Source organism: Aristolochia californica, unplaced genomic scaffold (assembly GCF_029961685.1).
Source record: "Aristolochia californica isolate CCGP_79_NKW_82.1479 unplaced genomic scaffold, dmAriCali1.0.hap1 SCAF_13, whole genome shotgun sequence".
Lineage (NCBI taxonomy): Eukaryota > Viridiplantae > Streptophyta > Magnoliopsida > Piperales > Aristolochiaceae > Aristolochia > Aristolochia californica.
Window position 1 is genome coordinate 6368864 of NW_027181804.1, and position 24974 is coordinate 6393837.

At 36.4% G+C, this 24974-nt stretch overlaps 1 protein-coding gene across 3 annotated transcripts; it reads right to left on the reverse strand.

The window, feature by feature from the left end:
* Positions 1-1798: 1798 nt before the first annotated feature.
* Positions 1799-24339, reverse strand: LOC137948683 (uncharacterized). 3 transcript variants are annotated; one of them, XM_068794811.1, is made up of 14 exons: positions 23858-24339; positions 22499-22704; positions 22024-22094; positions 20852-20940; positions 20586-20636; positions 20302-20397; positions 19917-19993; positions 11390-11576; positions 10784-10858; positions 8719-8969; positions 8388-8457; positions 8208-8303; positions 2456-2527; positions 1799-2133 (listed from the first exon to the last, which is right to left on the reverse strand). In XM_068794811.1, exons 1-13 carry the CDS (start codon positions 24152-24154, stop codon positions 2468-2470), a joined length of 1626 nt encoding a protein of 541 aa, XP_068650912.1. In that variant the 5' UTR covers positions 24155-24339; the 3' UTR covers positions 1799-2133; positions 2456-2467. The 3 variants fall into 3 exon arrangements, with proteins under 3 accessions (XP_068650912.1, XP_068650911.1, XP_068650913.1); XM_068794810.1 differs by having other exon boundaries at positions 2456-2531; XM_068794812.1 differs by lacking the exon at positions 23858-24339 and having other exon boundaries at positions 2456-2531; positions 22495-23216.
* Between the last annotated feature and the right edge of the window lie 635 nt (positions 24340-24974).

Consider the following 24974-nt stretch of genomic DNA (forward strand, 5'->3'; position numbering starts at 1 on the left):
AATCAACATTATAATTAAACACAATAATTAGATTCAACTAACAAAAGCCCTAAAAAATCTCTCTGCTAAATCGGCTTCTGAAATTCAAATTTGGGTTTGGAGGGTGAGTAAGGCTTCGATTTTGAGAGAAGGGGTGGCGAGAGAGTGAAATGATAGGGTATAAGAGAGGGGGCGCTGAGAGGAAATTATAGGGTTCGGTTTTGAGAGAGGGGGCGGCGAGGAGATGAAATGATAGGCTTCGGTTTTGAGAAAGGGGCGGTAAGAGGATGAACAGAAAAGAAGAGTGAGAGATGTGGCTGAGATGAAGTCTGGGTTGAGAGGGGGCGTCGAGGGCGAGGGCGAGGCATAGCGGTGGCAGCAGGGCATCAGTGGGGAGCAGCGGCAGCTGGCATGGCGAGAGGGTGAGAGGAGAAGAGAGGAGAAAGATCGAGCGGGGAGAGAGAACGAAAAAAAAGAAGAAGTGAGGGCTTACATGGCGCTAGATGATGTGGCATCTTACCTGGCAGATGGCATGTCAGAATGGTGATGTGGCACTTGATGTGTCTATCTACTCACGTAGTGTTGATGACATGGCAACATATAATCAGTCAAAGCTTACGTGTCACCTTTGACTGTACACGTGTACAGTGGACCAGTCAAAGTTGGGTATTTTTCAAAATAAGTTCAAAGTTATGTCATTTATCGAAACAAGTTTTTTTAAAATGGGTAATTTGGTAAAAAAAAACCTTTTATTTACTTGTGTATTGATTTTATGGAAATACGGACCAAACTTTTTAGCAACTTTGTTGATTTCCCACGTTCATTGTGAATTGATTTATACACATTTGAACAAATTAAAACTCCTCTTAGTTATCAGTTATCAAATATTTATTATTCAAAATGTTTTGATTTTATATGAAGTTTAACTAATTTAAAAATTTTAGAAGCACTTGATTTTCTTTGGAGCAAGAAAGCTACTCAACTCAAGAGAATTTCTTGTAGACAGAGCTCACAAACTCAAGAGGGAGGGAAAGAGAGAGAGGAGAGGTTTAGTTGAGTTGAAACTCTTCACGACTTTGCACATGGAGGGTGTTTACATAGTGGAAAGTGTGTAAAGGTACCGTCCTCTTTTTAAGTGCATACAAGAATTTTAAAGAATGATTAAGTTGAAAACTTCCTCTTGAAACACCAAAAGTAAAATTTTTGAAGAAAAATATACAAGATAAATTTTATTTAACAAAAAAACAAACGCTAGAATTTCATTCATTAGGCAAAAGTAGATTTATGTGTTACATATAAAGCCATTTTATAGATTCAAAAATTCAATCAAACAGAAAACTTATTGGCTAACCCATCTAGGAAATAGATTGATAGATAATTTTACTTCTCTGTTTTTAATTATAAAACATATATAAGGAGAATGTAGAAACTAAAAATATTTTACTTTATTCTTAAATTGTGAAACTTAATTAACACCTTACACACACAGATCGACCTTCGAAGTAAGGTCACCGTGGGAATTGGAAGGGGGGCGGGAAAACCCCAAGAAATCCACGATATATTAATTATCCTTTCATTAAGGATAATTTGAAGATTTCACACTAGTATTACAATTGCCCTAATAGATCGGGTTATCATCGAGAAAAGTCATTATTTACGACTAACAAAGGTTAAAGAAAAACACTTGAAGTGTGCAATTTTTCTTGTAAACTATTTCATCATCATAGTGAATTATTACAATGGCATAAGACAAGACGTAGTCTTACTTATAGATAATCTGTATAAATCTTGTGTTTTTTGTGTTTGATTATTTCTTCTTCTACGATTATTATTGCTCTCGTTAGTATTAAATTAGAACATCTAATTGCTAACACTTATTACATTTAAAATTAATAAAGCTATCGCTCCCCTTACATAAAGTGCTAAATATGCCCCTCGTAACATTTGAAATTAATAAAAAGACTAAAGTAACAATTCTAAAAGAAAGACGAAAACAACCTTAATACCATTAATATCTTCCCTTTGCACTCTTTCTGCCTGCCTTATGACCGTAACCAGGATGGCCAAATAAATAGGAGATTTATGTGGAAGATGCCTTCTTACTTCTCTGCTGCAAATTTTTCAGAAGAGTGGGGCCTAAAGAGTTGATATCACCTGATCACCAACAGATGCAAGCATTAGTACGAATCCTGAGAACTTGGAACAGTCAAACAAATTGGGTTACAAAAAAGAGCTGAACTTGCTGAAATTTACAGACTTTATTCAAAGTTCAATCTACACTTTTGCCCTCGTATCAGAGCTTATTTTATATAGGTCCTTTCAAGTGGAGTTAATATATAATGTTTATCTACAGAAGAGTAAATAAAGATAAAGCCTAAGCTCGACAACTGGAAGACGAGAGCAAATTGGCATGGATCGAGTTCAAGTCAGGTTTAACACTTATAGACTAGTTGCAGCAGTGATAGAAACTGAATACCTGCACCCATAATTAAAATGACGATTTCTTCATCAGTGGAGGATATCTTAAGCTCCAACTTACTGACAACATCTACCTAACAAATCATGCCACAACTCAAGTAAGAACCAGACAAAAATTTGCAGTAGGATAAATCATAGATGATAGGACTCGTACATGAGACCAGAGAGAAAGCAACTGCAAGATAAAAACATAACCATATTCTCACAAGCAAACATAATAAATGAAAAGGCAGCTTCCAAATATAGATCACTTAACACCATCATTCAAATAAGGCAGTCTAGATGAAAAGATAAGAGTGCCTCCAAGTATAGCCTTATGATTGAAATTTAGAGGACATATATAACCTTCATTAGTGAGATGTAACTGAACCATTGGAAATACTGCACCTAGATGGTCATACTTGAAAATAAGGAACCTAAGAGGGCCATATTTAAAAATTACCCTAGAAAAAATAATAATCAAGCATTGCCTGAAAATAAGAATTCTAAGAGATCTGTATTCAGAAATTACCTAGGCAAAAATAATAATCAGGCATTGCCTTTGCATACCATCGTGAGAACAAACACAAAGAACCCAAGAGCAAGAAAGCAGAGAATTCGTCCACTCAAAAATGCATGATCTACCCACAAAATTAACAGAAAAAAAAAAAAAAAGCATTCCTTGATCAAGGCCATCCGAAGACAGTTTTGTCATTCCAAGTTATGCAGCCTTCGCAATACATAATATTATCATCTTATCTGGGTACCTTGTTGACTACAAATCCATGACACTAGTTCATATGATTTTTCATTGCACTAATGGGATATTGTATTGTAGTAAGGTTTTGAGCTTAAGTAAAGCTCACCAACGAGAAATACCATAACCATTAATACCTAAAATTATATGTGAAAAGAGAGAGAATGTGAGGGAGAGAAAGTGGAGATGAGAGAAGTGAAACTGATCTGTGTTGGGGGACCTACACGCCCCCAACCTCTATTTACAATAAGAGTTGAGTACAATTTACAAAAATGCCCTTATGTGAAAACCTTAATTCTCTATATCCCCTATTCTACTTGTCCTCTTTATATGAAACTTGGTCCATAGACATAGTGGGACGTACAAAACAAGATTACATAAAGACATATAAATAACAATAAGATAAAATGACCAAAATGCCCCTATACTTGTTTTTCAATATTTTCCCTCAAATTGGAGAGTATATGTCAAATAGTCCCAGTTTGTCACAAAAGTTCAGAAATTCATAATTTCCCAATGTTTTAGTTAAGATATCGCCAAGTTGATCACTAGACCGAACATATGGAGTGGTTACCTCTTTCCTCATTACTACATCCTGGATGAAATGACAATCTACCTCTATATATTTCGTCTTTTCATGAAAGACTGGATTACTTGCAATGAAGATTGTTGCCTAGTTATCACAATGCATAGTCATAGGATCCTTTTGATAGAGGCCTAATTCCTAGAAAATAGATTATACCCATATTAGCTCACTGACGGTGTAGGCCATTGCTCTATATTCAGCTTTTGCATTGGACCGAGTAACAACATTCTGCTTTTTACTCTTCTAGCTAACTAGATTTCCTCACACAAATACATAGTATCCAATAGTTGATTTTTTGTGAAGCTTGGGACCTGCATAGTCAACATCAAATAAAGCCTCGATCCTCAAGTGATTATTAGGTTTAAAAAGGAGACCTTTTCCTGGTACTCCTTTTAGATATCTCAAGATTCTCTATGCAACCTCTAGGTGAATCTTACGTGGATGCTCCATGAACTGACTCACTACATTGACGGCAAATGAGATATCTGGTCTAGTAACTGTAGCATAAATGACAACATTATTTAAAATAAAACTATAGCATAAGTGAGTTTGCCTACTAGTCTCTGATACATTGTTTTATCTTTCATTTCTAGACTTTGATCATCATGAAGATCAAGTCCTACTTCTATAGGTGTATCAACAGGTTTGACCCCCAGAAGTCCATACTCTTGAAGCATATCAGTGACATAATTCCTTTAAGTTAGAGTCTTTCCCTCCTTGCTTCTTGCAACTTCAATACCCAAGATCTTTAGTTTGAAAGTGATTCACCAAATGGGATTTAACTTTTTCAATGCCTGATCTGTCACTCCATGATAGGATGATATCATCTATATACACCAATAAGTTAATAATTCCAGACAATTGTTTTATAATAAATAGTGAGTGATCATAGTGGCTTCTACGACATCCCATGGATATAACCACTTGATTAAATTTCTCAAACCATCCTTGTGGCCGCTGTTTTAAGTAATAAAGGGTCTTCTTGAGTCGACATTCCCTATGTGTCTCTCCCTGAGCAACATACACTAGAGGTTGCTCCATATAGACTTCCTCCTCAATCACCATATAAGAAGGCATTTTTAATATCCAGTTGAAACAGAGACCAGCTTTGATGGACTACAACAGAAATGAGTATGCGAACAAAAGACAATCGGGCAATCGGAGAAAAATCTCAAAAACTTCCACACCAAAGGTCTGAGCATATCCTTTGGCAACAAGACATACCTTATATCGTTCAACAGATCCATCAAAGTTATATTTAACAGTATAGACAAATCGACAGCCAACCATAGCAGCACTTGGAAGTAAATCACTTAACTTCCAAGTCCCCCTATCAATTAGCACTTCTATCTCAACATCCATGGCTTTCTTCCAATGAGAAGTCAACAAAGCATCCTGCACTAAAGAAGGAATAGTGCAAGTGGAGATGGACAAAACAAACTTATGATAATTAACAGACAAGGTATCAAAAGAGACAAAGTGAGATAAAGGGTGGTGAATATCTTTGCGAACATCATTCCACAGAGCGATAGGAAGGTGAAGATCACTTACCTCAGGATCAGAAGTTGATGAAGAATCATGGTTTGGTGTGAGTAGGGGGTTTGGAGCAGGATGAGATGGTTGTTGGCGGCGTTGCTATACCTGTAGTGGTTTCTCAGTAGGAGCATCACATGAAGTCGGAACACATTCATGAGCATCACGTGAAGTCAAAACACATTCATCAATTGGAATAGGAATAACCAGACTAGGTACAGAAGATTCATGTGGAACTGACTCAGACTTGGAAGATTCAAAAAATGAAGCATCTTGGAAGAAAGATGGACAGTAACACTTATATCATTTTTTTTTCCAAGAATATCCTAGAAATACACATTTAACAGTAGAGGAGACAATTTATCCTTGGAGGGATCAAAGATATGTGCAAAACATACACACCCAAACACACGAGGTGATACAGGAAAAAAAAAGGTGCAGTGGGTAAAACAATGTAAATGGGAATCATGTCATCCAGAGCAGAAGACAACATTCTTACATTCATATGAATTAACATAGTGAGCACTACCTCAAGTAAGTGATGATTCTTGCGTTCAACAACTCCATTTTGTTGTGGAGTGAACACACAAGAAGTTTGATAAATGATTCTTTGCAACTAACAAAAAGAGTCAAATTTACGGTTCAAAAACTCAAGACCATTGTTTGTATGCAAGATATGGATAGAGGTTGCAAACTGATTCTTTATTTCATTATAAAATAGTTAAAATACATCAAAGGCTCCAAATTTTTCTCGCATGAAATAAATCCAAGTACATCTACTAAAATCATCAATAAACGAAATAAAATACCTATGACCAAATTGACTAATTACAGGACAAGGACCCCAGACATCTAAGTGGACAAACTCAAAAAAATTACTTGTCTTATGAGATGAAACAGGAAAAGAGCTCTATTGATGCTTGCCCAATTGACATAGAAGGAAAGTTTGGAACTACTTGAATCAGTTTTGCAGGAGATGGATGACTGAGTCTGAGATGCCAGTGAAGAAGTGAATCAGTTGTGTTTAGTGCATGCAAAGTATTATCTGGGTTGTGGTTGTCCAGATAGTATAATTTCCATCTCTCACGAGCGGAACCAATCATCTTCCTCATCACAAGATCCTATAAGAAACAATGAGTAGTATAAAAGGTTAGAGAGCAATTCATGGACATAGCCACCTGACTTGTGCATCAACAATGAACGCACTTGTGCTCAGATTTACCATCTCCTCAGCTTCATCCTCTACCTAAGTTATCTCTGCCTCTGCCTCTGCCAGTCCCCATGCGTCCTTTGGATGCCTTCACCCTCTTTGGTATCTTTTCTAGTTTTAGGCGCAACAGTCTTTTCAGCTCTTTGTACCCTACTAAAGGTAGTAGAGAGGTTCCGAATTTCCCAACAATCTCTCATTGTTTGGGAAAGCTTCCCTCTGTAATTGGCTTTTTTGAGCTTGTCTTCATAAAAATCAGCATCATTTAAAAAAAAAAAGGTAGTAGAGAGGTTAGGTTCTTCATCAGAGCCAAATTTTGTGTTCAAATTCAGCACCCAAACCATCTAGAAATTTTGCCACAAGGAGTTGACTTTGCTGTTTTCGGAGTTCCTATTCATCTGTAGTAAATGGATGAAAGACATTGATCTCCAGCCGAATACTCAGAAAAGAACTATAATATTCCATCACAGTTCTATCACCCCTTTTCAAGCCAAAGAAATTTGTATATAGTTCACAAACCCTGTAAAGATTGCTCTCTTGTCCATACAGAACTTCCAAAGACAGCCACATGACTTTGGCAGTTGCAAAGCTTGGCTCCTAATATTAGATTCCATGTTGTTGACAATCCAAATCCTCACTTGACTGTCTTTAGCCTCCCAATCATCATCTTGAGGGACAGGAGGGTCATCCCTAATGAATTTAAGTTTTTTTTATGCTCTTTAAGTACATTTTAACAGATTTGCACTAAGTAAGGTAGTTATCACCATTCAACTTTTCAGAGGTGATAGTAATAATATCCTTATCATCAGGAGTATATGGTTCTTTAGATGAGTGTAAACTACACCAAATTCAGCCATATCAGATTTATAAGAATACCAAATAGATCAAATAAAACTTCCAAAAAGATTCAAATCAACCAGCTTAAGTGGGTCCCACCACCTAAAATCACAGTTAGGGCAAATAGATGATGTGTGCAGGTCAAGAAATCCAAAAGATCCAACACAAGGATCAAATTCCAGAAGATACAGTGCACTGAGAGCAGCACTAGGACTGACATCAGCAGATGCAGAAGATGAAATCAGCAGTGAGAGGTCTGGAAGTTTGCTCACATCTCAAGATCAACTTAAAAAACCTCTCCTGGGCAGTTTAGAACATCAGAATCTGTTCTTAGAACAGTAGAAATAGTAACCCTAGGATTATGGCAGAGAGAAAAGGAGAAAAAATTGGATTTTTACTAACCAATGACCGAAGAATTGGATAAAGACCATTCCTTTATGTAGACGTCTGCTTCAAAAGGATGAAAAACTTGACAAAAAATCTTCATAGATGTGATCTATTGCTCTAATACCATGAAAAAGTTAAGAAGAGAGGGTTGGAGAGAGAATGAGAGGGAGAGAAAGTGGAGATGAGAGAAGTGAAACTGATCTGCATTGAGGGACATGCACGTCCCCCAACCTCTATTTATAATAAGAGTTGAGTATAATTTACAAAAAAATGCCCTTACTTAAAGTGAAAACCCTAATTCTCTATATCTCCTATTCTACGTATCTTCTTTAAATGAAACTTGGTCCATAGACATAGTTGGACATACAGAACAAGATTACATCGAGACATATAAACAAAGATAAGGTAAAATAACCAAAATACCCCTGTAGATGTTTTTCAATAATATGCTTTCAAGATGTTACCATGTTTGGAATGTATTCCGATGGAGTGTTCATGATGCAGGTTACCAAGTCTCCCCCAGAGACGTTCCAAATGTTCCTTTCTCTAGAAGCATAAATCTGGTATTCATAATTCTAAACATAAGTAACAAAAATGTGAATGCCATAATCAGGGAAAAAGAGCAAGGTCCACTAAGAAAACACCTCTGTAACAATTACATGGTCTGCATCTTGAAGGGCAATGGCAAATTCCTTCATTAATGCAAATAGACGGCTGCATTTTATAGGAGTTTCAGTTACAATCAGACAGGAAGCCAATTTCTCTCGTCACAATTCCAACGTCAGAAAATATTTGGATGCTTCATAAGTTCAGGTTTTTTCCACATTCATATACAAAGATGATATATATGGCAAACAGGGAAAGAGATGCAACTTCAAGAAAAGAAATGCAAGGAAAGGGTACTACTATATATTCCATATGCAGATTCTCATGATTTTTCTCAAGGAATTTTGTATGCATATTTTGGAGAAAAACCTGTAAGTATGGGGTTGAAAAACCACCCATAGAGGCTGAAATGGAAACATTTGGCGTGCTGCTTGAAGGGATGCTCGAATCTCTGTAGGATGGTGAGCATAATCATCATATATGTGGCAGCCAAAGATTCTACCAATCATCTCAAATCGCCTAGAGACACCCTGGAAGCTCTTCAAGTGCAATTTTAATGAGTCGATTGTCTCATAAATATGAGAATCTTCTTCCGCTAAAGTTGCCACAGTAGCAATTACCTGCAACTCAGAATCAGAATGGTGCCAGTTTTGGTAGCTGATTGAATCCACAGATTCTATATATACATTTTCTGGTTTGTCTAGTATCATGAAGCATTAGGATATGGCAGTCGTAAACATCATCATTCATCAGAGCTTATACTCATTGTGTACCTACATGAAGGAAACCCCCCTTCATTTTGCACTTTGGACCAGTAGTAAATATTAAGAGTTTAAACTAAAGCCCTATATGATCACTTGGTCTAAAAGCAATTTTAGTATGCCGCATTTCATTGTTGCAACTGACATACAAAATTGTCCTCAAAAAATTTGTTTCCTGCACACAATTGAAAAGTAAGGTGGTACAGTTCATTGCATAGGCAAGAGAATTCAAGTAATTCTAATGAGTGCGAGTCTAGAGAGGTGGTCAAGAAAAATTTGGAGGTTGGTCCTCTATGGAGATGTTGCATATGCAAAACTTAACAAGGACAATAAACACTTTTAGAAACTGTATGCTTGGCATGTATTGAAGACACAAACTTTGTGAAGGTTAGATTAAAAAATATTCATCTGATTGATAAATAATGATTTCCTTGAGATCTAGCAAGCTTTACAGAATCCTGAACCAAAATTGAAAAACTTCAGAATGACAGAGAAAACTCCCAGCCCCATCCCCAATACTTCCATCTAGCCTTTTCTGGAAGATAGTTTCTCAGTTAGATAATTTCAGCTGGGCCCATAACCAACAAAAGAACAGCATGCACAGCGCACCCGATATTTAATAAATGGGCAAGTGGCTCGCTTGTGCTAGTAAGGGTCAAAATCATCATGCGATACAATAGGGGACACATTTATCAAAAACATGGCTGTTCGGATCATCCTTACAGTTTAAAAATTTATGCCCAAAAAATTGTAAATTTACCATTCTGCAATATGACTGGGTTAATCAGCTTCACAGACATTTTAGTCACTAGCCCTCACATTTTATTTCAAAAAATTTCTTTTTGAGGATGAATACTAATTATTATTATTATTATTATTATTATTGTTGTTACTATTATTATTATTACTATTATTATTATTATTATTGTTAGGGGGTGGAGAGATGGGACAGTAAGGATGAATTCTATGAGTATAAAGTGTATCAACTAAGGAAAATGAATGTGGGCTGCGGAGAAGTGAACAATGTTCTTGAATGATCAATAGGGGCTTGATCTCTGGAACTTCACAGATCTAACTCTTAAAGAAATAGGCTCCCGAACCATGTTAGTCACATCTGTTAGCAAATCCAGTCCACCAACTTAAAGATAACATCATTACTTCCCATATAAAAAAACTTGTTGAGAGATACAATTTGCTCAGTAGGATATTTTAGATATTAATGTATCAGACACTTCTGCAAAAACTAACACAAAATCATGGCAGTATAGCTTTACCACATGATATTGATAAAAGAAAATTCATTAAGGCTACAAAAGATCCCTGGTTTAGGTTTAGACCACACATATCATCCATTTGCAAGTCAAAAGGACAATGATCTCCCATCAAACTGGACAGACATTCATTATTTTGACATAAAGGACCTAATCCATCATCTAAGGTATGGTGTACCCCTATCAGCAATTATCAGCCACTTTTCACAATGTCATCAATAGTTTTCTTTTTCTTTTGAAAAGGTGATAGTGTCATTGCAACTTTTTTTTAATAGTATTATCATCATAAGTATTTAATAATAACTAATAAATAAATAAATAAAAACTTTCATCATAATTAGAAAGTCTGCATATGTCCAACATTATACAACTATTAAGAGTGGCAGTGGCTCTACACTTAACTGCTAATGAATTAAGAATGTTGTGTACTCCAGGTAGTTGAATGCTGATCTCTCCAACTGGACATCCCCAGTGATGCTGCAGGAAATTTACAATTGAAATAATTCATAAATTTTTAACTGTTTCATAATCCGCAGAGAGGAATACAAACAAAAAAAGAGAACTGCATGCAGTACATAATTTGAGAATATAAACAATATAGCCCTCACTTATTGGATAATCTGGAGAAGGTTACCAGTCCAATAGACGAAATCAGAATTCTATTGTGACTCAAGCTATTCTAATAACATACTGGAAATGTGAGGTACAGAAGGAATATGATTAATTACAGTTTTGGCTGCATCACACAATTTTCGTAATTGATCAATGTCATGACTGCAGTTGATACACATGTACTACAGAAAACATGCAAATTCAAATAAGCACATACCAAAACTCCTGTACGCAGAACCATAACAGATGCAAATAATGTAATCATAGCAGATGCAAAAGTTGGGTCCATCTCTAAATAGCTAGCCAAAGTTTAAAAACTTCTTCCCAAGTAAGCAACAAAGGATCTTTCTAATTCTGGATCAATGTGGGATTATACAGGACAACAAGAAAACTCACCAGTACGTAATCAGAACCTCCTTCTGAATTTGGCATGACAGAAGATGCACTCCACTCATGCAGAAGTGATGTTCCGTACGTTGTTATCTTATACCCCAAGTTGGATAATTCTGAACTTGGCACCGGATGCTCCTTCTCTGAGAAAACCTTGTTCTTCGTTTCATAGAACAAAGACATTGCCACAGCACTGAAGCTCCATTTCAATCAAAATCTTGTTAGGGGATCAGACTAAACTCTCTAAATGAATAATAATATTTCTTCTCACATATGCCTACTAAGCCAGGATACAAGCACTGGATGTGATCCCTTGTCCCTCAGTTGTCATATGCAAAGAGACACGATTTGGCAAACTGAAGGATATCATAATAGATAAGCAATGTGCCAACAATCGCATATTTCAGCCATCCTGCCATCCCATGCATAACCTTCAAGGAATATCAAGATGGACGTATTTGTATATTAGGTTAATCACTAACATACCTCTGAAATATTGCAAAAAAAACCTATATAACTCTGTAAATATATTTTTTATGAGAAAAGCTCAGTAAATTATATGACCTCTAAATACTCTCACATATCAGCAAAAGATACCAACATATCCCTACCATTAGATTCCTTTAGTTTACTCTATCATTGGCATGAGAAAAGACAAAAATACCCCCATAAAATATGAATTTTCTTTGATGTGGAATGGCAATTAATTTGATTTGGGGTACAAAAGTGACATCTAACCCATCTAATGACCACCATCAAAATGATGAGTAGTATGTTATTACATGTGTTAAGGAATAGTCCCACATGGATTAGTGAGATCAAATATCTTAAGTTTATTAATTGGTAAAGAGGTTTCTTAAGGTGATTAGTCATTTTGGGATAGGCCTTGAACCCAACTTAACATGGTATCAGAGCAGATACTCATATGTGGGACCCCACCCAAATTATCCACATGTAAGAGCCCAAAGGGCCTACATGTGAGGGGGAATGTTAAAAGAATAGTCCCAAATGGATTAGTGAGAACAAATATGTTGAGTTTATTAGTTGGGAAAGAAGTTTCCTAAGATGGCTAGTCATTTTGGGATAGGCCTTGGACCCAATTTCACAACATGATTATTAGGTGAATCCTACATCACTTGTATAGACACACATTGAATGGCTCATAAGTTTACGACAAAGAAAAGTCCTAATATTAAGGCATATTTAGTCTTTTTCATGCAATTGGCCAAACAAAGTACAGTTATGCTGACAATACAAGGATATTTAGGTATCAACGCTATATTTCAAGGATATATAGGAACAAACTCTTGCATTGTTTAGGATAAGGTTTCCTAAACAAAGAATTACACTAAAGCCCATCCATCCCATTTAACGCATGGAAAGTTTTTGAAATATCTAAGAAACATGTTTTCTACAAAAGAACATTCTATAAAAGCATAACTAACCAAGAACAATTTTCTAGAAGAAAATTCTTAGAAAGTATAATTAACAAGAACATAATTTATGGTGAATAGCATCTATTTTATAGAAATGTCTGATGTAGATCCTTAAAAGGTGGTAAAGACCATCTTCAAGTCTCTTTGCTATGATTCCCAAACTTCACATATTTTTTAGCTAGAAATTTTATGTCTTTCAATTCCAATTTACTACAAAATTTGGGTGTAATGCAAGACACGACCGACAAGGAAGACAAGTGTAAAAAGTGTGAAAAACCTAGAGAGAGAGAAGAGGAAGAGAGAGAAAGAGAGGAAGAAGAGAGAAAAGGAGGCAAAGCTCTGAATGAACTGTGTTGGGGTTGTGCACGATCCCCAATGCTATTTATTAGGTTTTAAGTCATAAATTACAGAAATGACAACAAATGCCCCTCTTACATAGAAAACACTTATTTCCTTATAACTCCCATTCTACTGTGTCTACATGATGAACAAGATAGTGCCATAATATAAATTATGTGATCATGTAAAATGACCAAAATACCCCTAAGATGATTTTCTCACTCCCCCTCAAACTGGAACATACATATCCATGAGGCCCAGCTTGTCACATAAGTTTATGAATTCACGCTTCCCTAATGCCTTGGTGAAAACATCTCTAAGTTGATCAGCTGATCGGACATAGGGGGTGATCCCATCTTTCTTCATCACAGCATCTCTAACAAAATTGCAAATCTACCTTTATATGTTTTGTTCTCTCATGAAAAACTAGATTGCTGGTGGTGTTTTCACAGATAGCAGTGGAGACCCTATTTTATCCTATGCAGGGCCGGAGGGTATCGCTGATTCAAATACTGCTGAAGTGAGTGCTCTTCTGTTCGACCTCCAAATCTTTAAAGAACGGTTCCATGGCAAGCTGATTATTGAAGGTGATTCAAAGGCTGTCATCAGCTGGTGTTCAAAAGAAAGCTCCCCTCTTTGGCGCCACTGGCCAATCATTGATTATATTGCTGACATTGTGTCATCCATTTATTGTAATTGGGACCTCGTTCCTAGATCAACCAATTCTTTGGCTGATAAATTGGCAAAATTCGGAACCTCCCAGCATTCTCTCATTGTTTGGGAAGGTTTCCCCTAGTGTAATCAGCTCGTTTGAGCTCTCATAATAAAATTCAGCATCATTTCAAAAAAAAGAAAAACTACATAGCTGGCAATAAATATAGTGGGCTGGTTATCACAAAACATAGTCATGGCTTCATTCTGATGGAAGCCTAACTCCTTAGAAACTGATCCCACCCACATGAGCTCGCTAACAATATGTGTCATAGCTCTGTATTCCGATTCTGCGTTGGATCTAGCTACCACATTTTGCTTCTTACTCTACTAGCTGATAAAGTTGCAACCCAGAAAGACACAATAGCCTATAGTTGATTTTCTGTCTAGCTTTGACCCAACATAATCTACATCAGAGAAAGCCTCAATTTTCAAGTGGCCATTATTTTTAAAGAAAATACCTTTCCCTGGTGCTCCCTTGAGATATCTCAAGATCCTCTGAGCTGCTTCGAGATGGATCTTCCATGGGTGTTCCATAAACTGACTTATTACACTCATTGCAAAAGATATATTTAGGCGCATAACAGTGGCATATATAAGCTTCCCAACTAGTCTCCTATACAATGTTTTATCATTCAATTCTACACTTTGGTCATCGTGCAGATTGAGTCCAATTTCCATTAGAGTATCTACCGGTTTAGCTCCCAATAATCCATACTCTTGTAGCATATTGGTTATATACTTTATTTGAGATAGCATCGGTCCTTTGCTTTTTGTAACTTTGACACCCAAAAAATATTTTAATGCTCCCAAGTCCTTGATTTGGAAGTGAGTAGCAAGTAGCCTTTTAACTTCTTCAATACCAGAGGAATCACTAGCGGACAATAAAATACCATCTACATATACAATCAAAACATTGATCTCCGAAGGCCTTTCCATGACAAACAGTGAATGATCGCAGTGGCTCCTAGAGAAACCCATAGATATCACTACTTGGCTAAAATTTACAAACCAAGCACAAGGGCTTTGTTTCAGGCCATAAATTGTTTTCTTGAGTCTACATACCATGTGCATCTCCCCCTGAGCAACATACCCCAAAGGTTACTCCATGTAAACTTCTTCTTCAAGATCACCGTACAGAAAGGTATTCTTTGTCTAACTGGCATAAGGGCCAACCCTGAGTAACAACAATAGATATAAGAATGCGTACTGAAGACAATCGAGCAACTAGAGAGAAAGTGTCAAAAACATTTACACCATAAATTTGTGTGTATCCTTTGGCCACCAGACGAGCTTTATACCTCTCAACCGAGTCATCGGTTTTGTATTTGATTGTATACACCTATTTACAACCAACCATTGCAGCATCTGAAGGTAACTCACATAGTTGTCAGGTTCCTCGCTCTAATAGAGCAACCATCTCAGCATCCATGGCTTGCTTCGACTGAGGAGAGGACATAGCATCCTACACTGAAGAAAGAATAGTGCAAGCAGAAATACAAAATGCAAAGTTTTTGTAGTTGTCAGACAAATGATCATATGATACAAAATGAGACAACAGATGACGAGTACCTTTCTGAACACCTTTCCTTAAAGCAATTGGTAGGTGTAGATCACTTACCTCAAGATCATGAGACAGAGATGAGTCATGATCTGGAATGAGAGAGGAAGACATAGATTGAGAGGGATGCACTTGTCGACACTGATATAATTGCAAGGGTTTCTCAACAATGGAATTTTGTTTTAGGTCCAAGACAATCATCAACCGGCAGAGGAATAACTGACTCAAAAACTGGGAAAGAAGATGGTATATCAATGGAGGTAGTAGACTCAAAAAATGGAGTATCTTCAAAGAATGTGACATCTGTGAATACAAAAGTTTTTCTAGTAGATGGGCAAAAACACTTAACTGTACGAGGAGAAAACTTGTCTTTGGATGATCCCAAAACATGAGTAAAACAAACACATCCAAAGATACAAAGAAAAATTGAAAACAATGGAGCTGAAGGCAACAAAATCTAAATGGGAATTTTACCTTCAAGGACAGATGAAGGCATCCTATTGATCAAGTAGCATGCAATAAGAGTTAAGTTGTGGAGTCTAATTAACTCCTTACACAGAGTCGGTACGTGGATCGGCAAAATTATTGCAGTTGTAGAAGGCAGGACGTAGTCTCACCTTGAGGCAAACTTGTATAAATCTTGTGTTTTCGTGCTTGATTATTACTTCTTTTTTTATTATTATTGCTCTCGTTAGTATTGAATTAGGCCGCCTAATTCCTAACAGTAAGCATTGTTCACCCTAATAGTGCTTAGGAACCTTCATATTCGCAGCATCATAATGCGAGCTACTTCTAGTAGATGATGATTTTAATGCTATGTGACTCCATTTTGTTATGGAGTAAACACACATGAAGTTTGATGAATGATCCCTTGATTTTGACAAAACTTATCAAACTAGTGATTCATAAATTCAAGACCATTATCAATATGCTGAATATGAATAGAGGCTGAAAACTGATTCTTTGTTTCAAAAAAAATTGTAAAAAAATTTTGATACATCAAAAGCTTCAGACTTCTCCTAAAGGAGGTAGACCCATGTACACCTACTGAAATCATCAATAAATGAAATAAAGTACTTAAAACCAAACAAACTAGTTACAGGACAAAGACTCCAAACATCTGAATGAATTACCTCAAAAAGTTGACTCGTCTTATGATTTGAGGTTGGAAAGGAGCTCCGATGATACTTGCCCAGCTGACATGACTCGCACTGAAAAGTAAGACTAGAAGGAAATTCTGGAAAGTCTTGAAATCAGTTTTGTAGGCAAGAGATGATGTAATTGCATATGCCACTAGAATGGGGTAGCAGATGTATAAAGTGCATGTTTGACAAGGGGCTCTCCAAATAATACAAACCATCTCTCTCATGAGCAGAACCAATCGTCCTCTTCGTCACGTGGTCTTGAAATAGACAATGCATAGTGTTGAAAGATATGGTGTAATTAGGGTGGCATTGATGTAATTAGATTATGTTTTTTATCTCTTCTTCACTCTTACTAGGGTGAAGGGTATAACTGTAATATTAGTATTTTTTATATCTATAAATACAACTAAAGGGGGAGGGTTTGAACTAAGTCCAAGACGCTAATTTCCCCTATTTTTCTCCATCTTCATCTCCTTTTTCAGCTCAGATCTTTCTCTGCTCTAATACCATGTTGATTTTCAGGATTCCATAGATAATAACTTTAGGCAAAAGAGAGAAGGAAGAAGAAAGAAGAGAGAAGAGAGAAAAGAAAGAGAGAGGAGAGAAAAGAAAGAGAGAGGAGAGAATATGATACATGTCCAAGAGAGAACAGAGAGAAGAGAATACATGAGAGAAAAAGAGGAAGAAATTAGGGTCTTGGACTTAGTTCAAACCCTCCCCCTTAAGTTGTATTTATAGATATCAAAAGTACTAAGATTACAATTATCCCCTTCACCCTAATAAGAGTGAAGAAGAGACAAAAACCATAAAAAACTAATTACATTAGTGTCACCCTAATTACATCATATCTTCCAACAAGTAGGATAAAACGTCAAAGAACAATTCATAGACTTAGTTAACTGCCTCACTGACAACAAATTTAAGAGAAATTTAGGAACTAGTAAAGCAGACAAAGGAGACAAGAAGGATGCAGTGATAACAATACCAACACCCTGAAGTGAGGAAACGGACCCATCAGCTGAGTTTACTTTGTTTTATATGTGATGATTCTTTCATGTTAGAAAACAAGGATAGCATACCTGACATGTGAGCAGTAGCTCCGGAATTGATGACCCAGGCAGGAGAAGAGGACATATGAAGAGTGGACATACCTGAAGTAGCCAGAATAGCAGTAGCAGTAGGAGTAGGAGCATGAACTATGGATGTTGAAGATGAACCAACTGATAATTGAGCTAGGCACTACATAATTTGTTGTTAAAATAGTTGTTGTATCTCATCAACTCCCCCTAAAGAGAGAGGAGCAACAACCTTTGATACTGTTCCACTGGTCTCATGACTAGTAGAGTGTACCCAGACAAATTTTCCAAACTTTATCCAACACCTATCAGAGTAATGGTTATTTTACCCACAATGGACACACTTCCTCTCGGACTTAACATCACCTCTGCCTCGACATCTGCATGAACTATCTCTACCCCTACTTCTCCCAAAACATGTCCAGCCTCGAGATGAGTCTATTGGGCTAGGACTAGGGCTCAAAGTATTAAGTACAACAGCATTTGTCACCTTACACCCTTTTTTCTTCTTTGGATACCAAAGTTGTTTCAACCCTCACAATTCTATTGAAAGTAGATGGTAACGAAGGTACTTCTTCGAAAGCTAGGATTTGTGCCTTAACACTGTCAAACTCACCACCTAGACCATCAAGGAACTTCGCCAAAGTAGTTGGTTATGTTGTTTCCTCAATTCCTACTCATCTGTAGTGAATGGATAATACACGTTAATTTCCTGCTAGAGTCCCACAAATGCTCTTGTTACTCCTTTTAAGACCAAAGAAATTGGTGTACAATTCATACAATCTGGATAAGTCGCTTTCTTGAGCATACAAGTACTCCAAAGAAACCCACATAACCTTTACAGTTGCACAATGCATCACTTGATTCCTCAATGTTGAATCAATACTTTTGACAATCCAAGTCATAACTTGGTTGTCTTCAGCTTCCCAATCATCAGTTGTTGGGATTTGAGGGTCATCTCGAATGTAATTTGTCTTTCTTCTGCCCTTCAAGAACATTCTCACTAATCTGGTCCAATTGAGATAATTTGATCCTGTCAACTTTTCAGATGTCATAAAGATAACTTCTTTACCATCAGATTCACCCATATCTCTAGATGGTACATAAACTTCACCCAAATCAGCCATATAATAACTATAGAGTCACCAAATATTCAATTTCAATATATTCAAACACTTTCACAAATTTCAAAGATGTGGGCCCCACTTCGTTAAAATTAGGGTAAGGGCAGGAATGAGATGTGTGCAAGTAGTATGTGCTCAAATCAACACCATACAACAATCAGATAAAAAATATTTCAAGAATAAACCACAATTAGGGTTGACATCAGCATACAAGTTGATGATGCAGGCACTAGTCTAGGGATAGTTGATGCACATCCCAAGATCACTCAAAAAGAACCCTTTTTAGGTCATGAATAATCCTTTAAAGGATGATAGAACCAGTAACCCTAGGGTTATGGCAGAAGAAAAAGAAGAAATACTGAATTTTTACCAATAACTCACTGAGGAGATTTGAAAAACCCTGATTTTGTGAAGTCGTCAAGATAAAAAGAGAGGTTTTTCTGGCTAAGATGCACTCCCAACAACGATTACTGCTTTGATACCACGTAAAAAGTGTAAAAAACCTATAGAGAGAGAAGAGGAAGAGAGAGAAAGAGAAGAAAAAAGAGAAAAAAGGGGGCAAAGCTCTGAATGAACTGCGTTGGGTTGTACACGACCCCAAATGCTATTTATTGGGTTTTAAGTCATAAATTACAGAAATAAAAAAAAATGCCCCTCTTACATAGAAAACATTTATTTTCTTGTAACTCCCATTCTACTCTGCCCATGAATATAAAAGTTTGTACATAGACTAAATCAAATATGCTGAACAAGATAGTGCCATAATATAAATTATCTGATCATACGAAATGACCAAAATACTCCTAAGATTATTTTCTCACAACAAGCTTTATAAGGGGTTTTAAAGATAGAAAGCTTTGATAACTAGTTTTGGAATGAAAATTGTGCTGTTGTCCTAGCCTAAAGCGAAAATAGAATTAGAATTTGACTTTCTGAATAAGAGTCACTAGGACATTTTGACAAGCTTTTTAAGCCCTTTTTCTAAAAGAGAGAACTCCAAATTAAAAGATCCTTTGAGGCCAAAGTTGCAGAAACCCTTGGATTTTAAGGTTCTCTTACAAAATTGTGCTAGTTGTACAGTTCTTCAGACCACTGAAATATGTAGGTACAAACACAAAGGATGACAAAAGGAGAGATATACCTATCCCCACATAAGATGAGATGCCCGCCCACCCTTATTTTCTGAATAAATCTCCTATATGCATCTTTTACTGCTTCCTAGTCAATGGCAAATGTGGTTTAGTCAAAATTATCACCGCAAAAGCAAGTATTGAGAAATAAAATGTGAACAATTTCAGTATTTTTTCCTTTAAAAAAAGTATAATCAGAGCCTTTACTCCAGCCGTATTGGGAAGGAATCCCTTTTCTCCATTCTGCTCTACCATTTGTTATCTTCATTTTTGAGTCAACCTTCTTCAAGTCTTTCCTCCACGGTCATATTTGGTTTCCCTTTACTTTCTAGTCAGGCCATCTACAGACACGGAAATTTTGTGGAAGAAAGACAAAAGAAAAAGAAGATAACAAACCTCATCTGGAAAGAGATCAACATGCTCCCATTCCACACTTGTTATGACAGCAAGATAAGGTGACAGGCCAAGGAAGCAACCATCATATTCATCAGCCTGTATTGTATGATAAACATTCAAGATTGCCATTTACGTCAGACATTGTTTTATTTTATTTTTTGGAAAGATGCTGAAAAGGTGATTGACAACCATGCTCGTCCCTGTACCTATGGTTCAACAGTGAAAACAATATGACATGCAAACTTAAATCTTTTTTCAATACAAACTAGAGAAGATAGAGGCACCTCTAAGACAAAATTGAGACCACTCCCGGAGATAATATTCCCTCCTGAGAACTGAAAACAAAATCTCAGTCTGTTAAGTTGCCAATATAGATTAAAGGGTTTCACTATCTACCACATTCATACAAGCAAGATAACTCTGGTGCCATTTTATATGCAAAACTATTAGCGGGATGAAATACTTAATAGAATGTCAAACCAAAAGTAGACACTACCAATCTTTATTCTTTTTCGAAAGGTATGTAACATTGAAAAATAAAAAGAGATACCTGTGGCACATGGGCCCCAATTACAGCTGTGAGATTATCTCCCATTGCTTTTAAAACATACGCAAGCAGAGCACTTGTGGTACTCTTTCCTGATGGCATCAATCAAGAAGACATTTTGTTAGTGCTTTCAACTTTTTGTATTCCCTATTTTTTTCTTGAAAAATATCCTCTAAAGAGGATGAACAACACAGCCAACTGACAGTCCCATAACCGTGTCACAGATTTGCGAAAAAAAGTCATATATCACATATTTATCAGTGATGGACTCACAATGGATAAGCCAACAGTGATAGATGCCATGCAAGAAGAGTTCCAAGGTATTCTTATTTATCCTTATGTAGGGGTAGTGTAGAAAAATTGGGTGTAAAAGGGTCAAGATAGTTGTGTTAAGAGGTAGAATAGCTTAGGGTTTAGAGTTTGAGGTTTCCTAGTGCCATCATGTAATGAAATCTATGTATCAAAAAAGAGTTTGGACAGGGAGGTCCATAAAACCCAAAGTAATTGTTTGATTATATGGAGTCTTGTGTGGTTTAGAACCTTATGAGTTTTGATAGTAAGAATATAAAATTGTAGAAGATAAAGAAAAGAAGAAGAATAGAAAGGAAAGAAAGGAGTAGAGCACGCTGGTTCTGCACTCGTTAGGGTAAAAAATTCGACTCTTCTACTTAAACAGCTTTAAGTGATTGTTGAGTAAATTACATCAATAGCCCTCATAACATAATACTGAATCCCCACTTCTTTTGCCTTTCAAAACAAACACTCCAGCAGTAAATTCAGAGAACTATCTCCATAAGGCTCACATGATAAAAATAAATAAATAAATAAAACCCGAAGCAGGCCACACATAAATGCTTCAGCACCATAATTTCAACACTGATACACCAAGGTCAGAACTAATAGATGAATACTGAAGCACAATCAGCAAACAACCATGTATTAATACTTCTAGCACAATAAGCACATTATGCAAAAACACCAAACAGCATTTAAAACCGAGAGAAAGATCTTCATTCCAATTAAGCTTTGTTATATCAAGAGTCCACATGTAATAGCAACAACTGACATAAGTGATCTTACTAATGAGATTTTATTTTTTATTTTTAAATATTTTAAATAGCTTAATTATAAAAGCTTGCAATGAAAATGCTTTGCCACGAGGACTACATGATTACCATGTGTCCCACTGATAGCCAGAAGTCTGTACTGCTTTGTTATCTTTTGCAACCAATGGTCTCTCTTATACCTGAATAGCACACATGCATTAAACACTAATAACTGGTAAAAAAATGCAAACTTATGTATCAATAATAACAGGCAATTTACATGCAAAAAATAAGAAAATGGAAAGAGTTCTTCTTAGCCCATGAAATACTACAACAATTTGTAAATCTTTAGATTCTTTGAAAGATGTGCAAAAAGAAGTGAAACATTAGACAAAGCGATTCCTGGAGAAATGCACTACTTTTGGGAGACATTCTTCAAGTGGTAAGACTTTTTAAGTGCTGAGATCAGAATATTCTAGGCAAACACAAATACCTTCTGAACTTAATAAACCCAATAACTTCATTCAGCCAGATTGCTAATGTAGCAAAATACACAGAACCAAACAAAGAAAGAAACGGAGAAAGAAAATATTGTGGTACAAACACTGGAATTCCAACAGAATTTGCATGCAGAATCTCCTCGTTGTCTGGAGGTATGGCACTGGAAACAACAACCTCTGTAGGTCGACATGATCCATTTTCACTCTGTATATTAGATACAGAATGACCTACGAATAATCGGGCCCCAGCTTCTTGTAGTCCATCCATAAATGTGGTCCACATAACGTCTGAGCCACTAACCTTAAAGCCCTGCAATAGGCATTGAGAAGAGACAATTTTATTCCAAGTATCTATCAAATCCATCAATAAATTCCACCAAAGCCTAGAAAATGGAAGAGCTGCTCCAAACCATGGATCCCAGAGAACCTTTCAAAAAGTATTCAAAATATTTCGACAATAGCTCCTTTTGACAACTCAATCTTGAAGTCTTAGAAAATGTTTGAAATGTTTCAAGAACTTCAACAGAACTTTGCTGAAATACGACATGCCTATAACTTTATTAAAAAATGCGAGCAGGCCCTGATTCCATGGATCTTTGTAAAAGGAGAGGCAACACAGCAGTTGCATAAATATGGGAAAGACCTAGTGAAAAAATTCCCTTGTAATTCACAATACAAATACCTGATTATCCACCTAGGCCCATATGACTCATTAAAAAACACAGGAACATTTATCAAATGCATCAGAAAGTTCTAAATAGGAAAAATGTTGTGTATATTATAACAGAAAACTGGTGGGTTCCAATCAAATAAAATCAAACCCATTACATTTTGTGATATTTGAAAATTATCAACCATTAAAATTAATAAACTCTAATAAGTCCTTTGAATTAGAAACTGGAAATCATTATGAATTCTTTCAAATGTCAACTAATGTTCTCTAGTTATCTTATGATTTTCTAGATGGCTTCTTGTTTGGTTCACCAGCATCTGATGAAGGTTCCCCAAAATTTTCATGTTTGCTTCCTAATTTTGAACCCGTACGACTCACTTATCCCATTTCATATTTTTTTATCTCCTTATCATTTTAAACTGTTCCCCAAAGCTTAAGAATATGGGCAGGCAATAATAAACTAACAAGAAGAAAGTTGTTTACCTGTAAATACAAACATAAGTGGAACAGGGACGGAGTTATTATGGCAAATAGAAACGACAGTTGACAAGCGTATAAATTTTGTAATGATTTTACAAATTAGCAACATACTGCAAAAATGCCAATTATCAAATTACCGAACGGTTGAACAATGGGGTAACTCTCTCACGCAACAATGGAATTGGCTGCATAAGCTCACATCATACAACATGAAGTGCTACATCCAACTAAGAAATCAACCAACCTACTAAATCAAATAAAGTATAAATGTAGATTGAAACATCACAAGACGATTTCCAGTATAAAAAACCTGCTTTAGAGCAAGCATGGCAAGGGCGGAGAGACCACAGCCGCCAATACCGACGAAGTGAATCCAGCCTCTGCCCTGCTTTTTCTCTTCCGGACCAACCATAGCTGCCCACTTGGCCTCTTCCGGACCAACCTTACCTGCGCATCTGGGGTGACTGATCGAGACGAGGCGACCATGGCTAGTTTTAGAGATCACCGGATATTGAAAAGGAAGAAAGTGGAGTTCATCGTTACTTATCAGACCAAATTTCACCCAGAATGGAGCGGCATTGGGAGCGAATACTGCGGAAGATTGCATTTACGAAACTTTTGCCTGATTCTCGTTTTCGCTTCTGGCTTTCCACGTTTTGGAAATTGAAGGAGTTCTCACCAGTCGCACATGGACTATACTCTCAAGTTCGTATCTCTTCGTTTTTGGCTTTCCATCTCCAAGCTACATGCAGCAGAGGAAAAACATCTGTCGGCAGCCGTAACACGTGCATAATTGCCTGAGAATGGTTGTGAAAAGCATTAAGGCAGTCGTTAACGTTGACAAGCAGTGACTGAAAATATCGGGTTCCAGGGCGGGCATCGGGTCGGGTTAAATGGAAGCCCGGTTTAACAAACCAATTCCATTCTCATAATATTCTGTAAACAATAAAAAAATGGCTAGTTTAACAGGAAAACTTACATATAAGGTTTCAAATTTATAGAGGACAATGAGTTAAGCTTACATTGGCATTTCAAACCTTTGTAAGAATGTTTTTGGACTTGAAATTTTGATTCTATCATTTTGAAGTGAAAAACTCTAAATTTGCCTAAACTATTCACTTTCTCTTCAAATTTTCATCAAGTTCTTATATATTTCAGTTCATGTGTTTAAAATTTTGGAAGCTTGGATCTCATTAGGAAAATGGTTCTCTCGAGGTTGTACTCTTTTGGTTTTTTAGTTTCATTAATAGCGGTTTTCTAATACTTCAAAGTTAGAATAATTGATATTCTATAAACTATAATCTAGAAAAGAAAAGATTTCATGGTATCTCAAGAAAAGATTATGTTCCAAAAGGGTTATGCCATTGGCACTCATATATTCAATTTGAAAATCCAAAGATTGAAACCTACGGATTTAACAAGAAGCA

What these genes read in the sequence shown, in the direction of transcription:
- LOC137948683 (XM_068794810.1), bottom strand. Translation starts at nt 24,154, where the DNA reads ATGCAATCTTCCGCAGTATTCGCTCCCAATGCCGCTCCATTCTGGGTG. An exon ending in AATTCTGTTGGAATTCCAGT is followed by an intron (nt 22,095 to 22,498) that starts GTTTGTACCACA and finishes TGTGCTATTCAG; the next exon opens with GTATAAGAGAGACCATTGGT. An exon ending in CGGAATACATTCCAAACATG is followed by an intron (nt 2,532 to 8,207) that starts GTAACATCTTGA and finishes ATGATTTGTTAG; the next exon opens with GTAGATGTTGTCAGTAAGTT.